Source organism: Sinocyclocheilus rhinocerous, unplaced genomic scaffold (assembly GCF_001515625.1).
Source record: "Sinocyclocheilus rhinocerous isolate Xijiao unplaced genomic scaffold, SAMN03320098_v1.1 scaffold705, whole genome shotgun sequence".
NCBI lineage: Eukaryota > Metazoa > Chordata > Actinopteri > Cypriniformes > Cyprinidae > Sinocyclocheilus > Sinocyclocheilus rhinocerous.
The window spans coordinates 772,040-778,029 of NW_015630576.1; the positions used below are offsets into that span (position 1 = coordinate 772,040).

Consider the following 5,990-nt stretch of genomic DNA (forward strand, 5'->3'; position numbering starts at 1 on the left):
CACATTGAGCAGCATTAACTACACAGATCCGTTGTTCACTGACGAGCTGCGCAAAACCACGTTCATATTCGTGCGATTTTTTGCGCAGCTCGTCAGTGAACAACGACTCTGTGTAGTTAATGCTGCTCAATGTGAAAGCCCGCACGTGATGGAGATTTACCGCTGATTACAGAACCGGCTTTCTGACAAGATGCGCGTTAAATATCGCATGCGATTTATCGTGCAGCCCTAGTGGAAACTGATTTAATGCATCCTTACTAAATAAAAGTACTAATTTCTTTAAAAAAAAAAAAGTTCTTACTGACCCCAAACATTTGACTGGTAGTTTGATATATGCCCTCATTAAGATAGCAAAGTAAATGTGTTTGTGTTTAAGCATGTCTGTGTGGTGTGTGGAGGAACTGAATGTGCTTAACTGTCAAGACATGTAGCTCTTTCCCTTCAATGCTTTTTTTTCTTTTGGCTCATGTGATGCTGTGTGTGCGGAGCAGGGTTTTGCCAGCTAGACGCTCAAGCTAGTATGATTCTCTTTACTAAAAGAGTGAGCTTTATGGATTATTTTATGATGATTATTATTATTGTGATTATTAAAAGCACATTGCAAACTCCTGCTATAGCCTCTGATAAATCTTATCTCAGGCCATTTATGGCGCTTTTCCACTGCACGGTGCGGCACGGTACGGCTCGGCGCGGGTGAACTTTTGGGGGTTTTCCACTGGGTACAGTACCTGGTACCTGGTACTTTTTTTAGTACCACCTCGGTTGGGGTTCCAAGTGAACACGACATGTGAATAATCCCGCCCACTCTAAAGCGGTACTGAACTGCAGTAGAAGCGCAAACCGCGCCGAGCCGAACCGTGCCGTACTGAGCCGTGCCGAGCCGAGTCGTACCACGCAGTGGAAAAGCACCAATAGTCATCTCAACTGTTTTTTTTTCACGTTCACATTAAGTTCCAGATAGGAGTAAACTTCAATAATGCGCCGCTGACCCGCACCGCTCCTGTAGGACAATACCACATACCAACCCTCACCCTAACATACACACACCCTCCCCCTAATGCTATTCGCTGACCTATAGAGTCCTCACCTTTGACCCTTATTGGGGGTGAATCTCTCTCTTCTTCTTTTTTCTTTCACTCTTTTCTGTTCTTGTTATTTGGCCTTTTTATTAGCATTTTTATTGTCTTTTTAGTGCTGTGTGATTGAACTTTCTATGTTTCAGCGTGTCTTGAGATTCCCGTTTTAACTAAGGCCAAATCTAAACATAGATTTTATTTGCCACACCATAAAATACAGAGAAATCCCATGCAACTCTTTCTGGGGAATGTGAGCATGTTAACAGATTTGGTTCTGTGGTTGGTGTCCCATCATCCACTGCTCCACGGCTGGACGTAGGGCCTGCTGCACAACAGGTAAATTGAGTAACGCAAAGTTGAAGCATGTTTTCGTCTCTAATCAATGGAAAAAGAGACCAAAAGGTCACCTCTTTCATCTGGACGTGATTTACACGGCTTCGACCAATCAAAGTGGTCAGAGACTTGGTGGGACGTGACATGATGGGTTTAAACGGGTTTAAAGGTGCCAAACAAGAGGCATGTTTTTGTAGTAGAGGGGGTGGGATGTGGAGGCGTCAGATTGGGGGATGGGTTTGGGAGCGAGGTGATTGATCAGTGGGAGAGCGAACAGATTGGTGGTCTCTCCCATCGTGTTTGTGTGGCCTTTGCCTTTTGTTATACCTTTTGGTGCTTTCCTGCTCTTAATTTGCTTCAAACTCAAGTCAAGCCATGTTGCACTTCTCCTGATTTGTGCATAATCTTGGAAGCCAATAAAAAAAGAAAGTACATACTCTAATACAGTGGTCACCAACCTTTTTAGGCCCAAGATCCCTGACCTCGGCCTTTATGAAAGACAAGATCTACCTATTGAAGAATTGATAGAAAAAGACATCCCGGATTGTACTTCAAATTTGAGGGAGGTTTTATACGGAAGAGAAGAAAATGCCATTGCCATCGAAACTTTTCTCAAGACAGTTCCCTTCAGTGATACATTAATAAAACCCCAGAAATGTAATGCATTTTTGTGTTTATTTTACTGTTTTCGGGATCTACTGGGACAGCGATCGACGGGTTGGCGACCACTGCTCTAATAAGTGCTTCAAGGCCTTCGAATCTGCATGGCCATTTTCAAGATTAGGCAATGCATGGTTTCAATTGGTTTCATTTGGCTTAGGCACGCTCACAATGCTGATCTTTGTGGCGTGAAACACCCTTGCAGGATTCTTTGTTCCCTGATTGGCTGTTTTGCCCGCCATTTGCATGAAGGGAGCTTGAAAGTGGGCGAACGGTGCCATTTTCTCTGCTTGTCAACCGGTGGGCGTCAACCTTCCGGAGTTCAGAGGTCTTTAGGGTTTCTGCTCTCAGTCACCAGAAAAGGGTTGCCCCTCCCACATGACCCCTGGCACCCATTTCCCTCCTTCATCCTAAACGCATGCATTGCTTCAGAAGTTTGCTGCTTCGCCCTCTAGAGGTTCCAGAGTGCTACGGCTTTGTGTAGGTTATCTGGTCTCCTTATAACTGTGTCATTGTTATGGTTGTGGAGCAATGCCATGCTGCAGTGCTCTATTGGACTTTATAGTTGATTCACTCATTTTTACTTCTTCTTTTCCCCCCCAAGCCTTGCATTGCATGGACATTGCTGTAGTTACTTGCATTTCTTTCTTTTTCTCTCTCTCTTTCTCGGGCGATGAGTTTGGATGCTTCCGGGGCAGCTGGCATTGACATACATCAGTGTCTAGTTTCAATATACCCATTCAGTCTCTTCTCTCTCTCTCTCTTTCTCCTCTGCCCATTCCGCCTCGCTTCCACGAGCGACGAACAGGACGGATGCGCCCAAGCATCTTCACCATGTTTAATCTACCTATAAATAATACCTCCTTCCAGATCATTTAGAGAGATTTTCTCGAACCTCACAGGTCCTGTCCTCGATTTTGAAATAAAATGTATGAACATAAATCATGTCGTACTAGAATTATCTGAAGGATTCTACAGTCAACACATTCTTGTTAAGGTTTACTTATATAGCTGGTCAAAGTTCTGCACTGATCCACATCTAATGTTCGTTTACATTTATATTTATTTACATTTATACTTTTTTCCAGAGTTCAGGGTATATATTTTATCAGTCTTTTTTTTTTTTTTTTGAGTGTCATTAAACATAGATCAAGAATGTTAAATGCAATGACTTGAATACCACTCTTTTTACACACCTTTTTAATTCCTCAATTAATTTCAAGAAATTTAATTTATTAAATAAACTTTAGAATAGTATAACACTTGAGTATTGGGACCAATTCTCGCTAACTAGTTGCTTATTAGCATGCATATTTTTAGCATATTGGCTGTTTATTAATACTTATAAAGCACATATTCTGCACGACCATATTCTACATCCCTAATTCAATACCTAATCTTAACTTTACTAAGCAGTAATTAGGAGTTTATTGAGGCAAAAGTCATAGTTAATAGATAATTAATGAGAATTAGACCTTAAAATAAAGTGTGACCAATTTTTTTATTTTTATTTTTTTACAAGGTATATAGTGCAACTCTCAAAAACATTTGTTTAAAAGAAAAGGAAATTTACAAACCATTTTGGAAATGATGATGATGTTTCAGTGTAAATTTATATGAAACCAAGACGAATGCAAAGATTACATTAATAAAGACTTGACATGTTTAAAACTAGACTTTAAAGGAGTCATATGATGCAATTTCATTTTTTCCTTTCTCTTTGGAGTGTTACAAGCTCTTGGTGCATAAAGAAGATCTGTAAAGTTGCAAAGACTAAAGTCTCAAATCCAAAGAGATATTCTTTATAAAAGTCTTAATATGGACGCTGTCCATAGGCTGTTGATCAATACACAAAAGTAGTTGTTTTAACTGTTGTTAAAAAGTTAGTTGTAATTGTTTTTTTCAGCACAAAATTGTCATGTAAAAATGTTCCTCAAGAACTTGTTTTATATCTGTTCACTCTTATGGCATGTGAAAGGATGAACGTTTTAATATCAGAGCTAAAGTATTAAGTACCTGGAAGTTACCGTTCTGGTGGATTTATCCCCGTTCTGACTTTGACTTTCACCTTTCCATGCATCTCTTTCCACATCATTTAGATATAGACAAGACCAGGACCTTTCTGAACACTAGCTGTCAGCGTAAATCAGCATTTGGATGATGTTGGATGTCATTAGTGTAATTAGTTTTTATGTGATTGTGGGTGTAAACTTGAGAGCAGTTTTTCTTGAAGATGTCTGCGGCTGTAACCGCTACTCATTAGTTTTGTATTGGATATATTGACTGCTCTTGTTTCATGAAGCAAAGCTGGTGAGGGAGCCTTCTCTAAACCTAATTTCTCTCTTTTTTTTTTTGTGAATAAAATACACATGCATAAATATAAACCACAAAAAAAGAATAAATTGTATGTACAGGTGTGCTATAGATAGAATAGGAATAGACATTTTGCTCTTCTTTTGGAAAATGAAGCTACATGTAAGATCTCCAAGATCTCTTTGCATATTTGGTTGGAAGATGAGAATTGTAACATCAACAAAAATGTTTGAAAATCAGTATTAATTACAAATTAATTATTAAGTATTAAAGTAAGTAAAAATGTAAAATATTTTTCAACCTCTTACAAAAAGAAACCTAAAAAATTACAATATTTTTTACATTTATATTTTAAATATTTGTTTAAATGTAAATTTTCAAATATTTATGTGGACAAAAAACTGTAGTTTAATAACTGTATAATTAGTTCTATCAGTTTAGTGCAAATTTATGCAACGCGTCTGCATTTCATCTGCCTCTGAATAGCAAAGACTGAACTTTTCCTACATTTTCTGGCAAGGGAAGTATCTTAAATTTTACTTAGAAACCGCCTGAATGTAGGGTTTTAGCATCACCAAAACAGAAATTGCAATATTTCATTTTACATAGGTTAGACAAACAGATGATCCCGCTGCAAACCAATGCTGCTGTTTTGTTTTGGCTGGGATGCTCAAACAGATTTGTTTTAATAATTTGCCTCAAAGTTGCTGGAAAGTTTACATTTTGGGGGGAAATTAAGCTACAAGTGGCTCACTCACAGCTGTCTCTGCATGTTCCATTGAAAAAAGTGAAGGTATTTTAACATCATCAATACTATTTTACTTAAAAAAAAAAAAAAAATTTCAGCCTCGTCTAAAAAGAAACATGACCAAAAAGGAAATAATTAAAAGGCCATTTTAAAACATAAATCAATACTTTTTGAAAAGCATTTTCCAAAAAGAAACCTGAACAAAAATGCAAAAATATATTAAAGGGATAATTCACCCAAAAATGAAAATTCTGTCATTAATTACTCTCCCTCATGTTGTTCTAAACCCGTAAGACCTTCGTTCATCTTCAGAACACAAATTAAGATATTTTGATGCATGCTGAGAGCTCTCTGACCCTCTCATAGACAACAAGGGTCCTTACACGATCAAGGTCCAGAAACGTAGCAAGGAGATCGGTAAAATAATCCATGTGACATCAGGGGTTCAACCGTAATTATACGAAGCTACGAGAATACTTTTTGTGCGCAAAATAAAAAAAAAAACCGACTTTATTCAACAATTCGTCTCCTCCGCGTCACACTAGCACTATTTTGGAGAGTATCCACTGAACGCAAACAGCGTATATTGTTTTTTGTCAGCTGCGCCATGCGGATACGCCATTTTACGTTCAAATCAAAGCACAAACAACGTAGAAAACGTATCCGCGTGGTGCAGCTGACACAGAACAACATACGCTGTTTGCGTTCAGTGGATACTCACCAAAATAGTGCTAGGGTGACGCGGAGGAAACGAATTGTTGAATAAAGTCGTTATTTTTTTTTCTTTTGCACACAAAAAGTATTCTCGTAGCTTCGTATAATTACGGTTGAACCCCTGATGTCACATGGATTATTTTACC

At 38.3% G+C, this 5,990-nt stretch overlaps 1 protein-coding gene across 1 annotated transcript in view; it reads left to right on the forward strand.

Annotated features, from left to right (window-relative positions):
• LOC107740658 (insulin-like growth factor 2 mRNA-binding protein 1) overlaps nucleotides 1-5,990 on the forward strand; it is a 37,122-nt gene that overhangs the window by 21,021 nt on the left and 10,111 nt on the right. Inside the window, exon 3 of the mRNA XM_016553163.1 lies at nucleotides 1,343-1,412. Coding sequence (XP_016408649.1) covers nucleotides 1,343-1,412 — 70 coding nt within the window. The remainder of the gene's footprint in view (nucleotides 1-1,342; nucleotides 1,413-5,990) is intronic.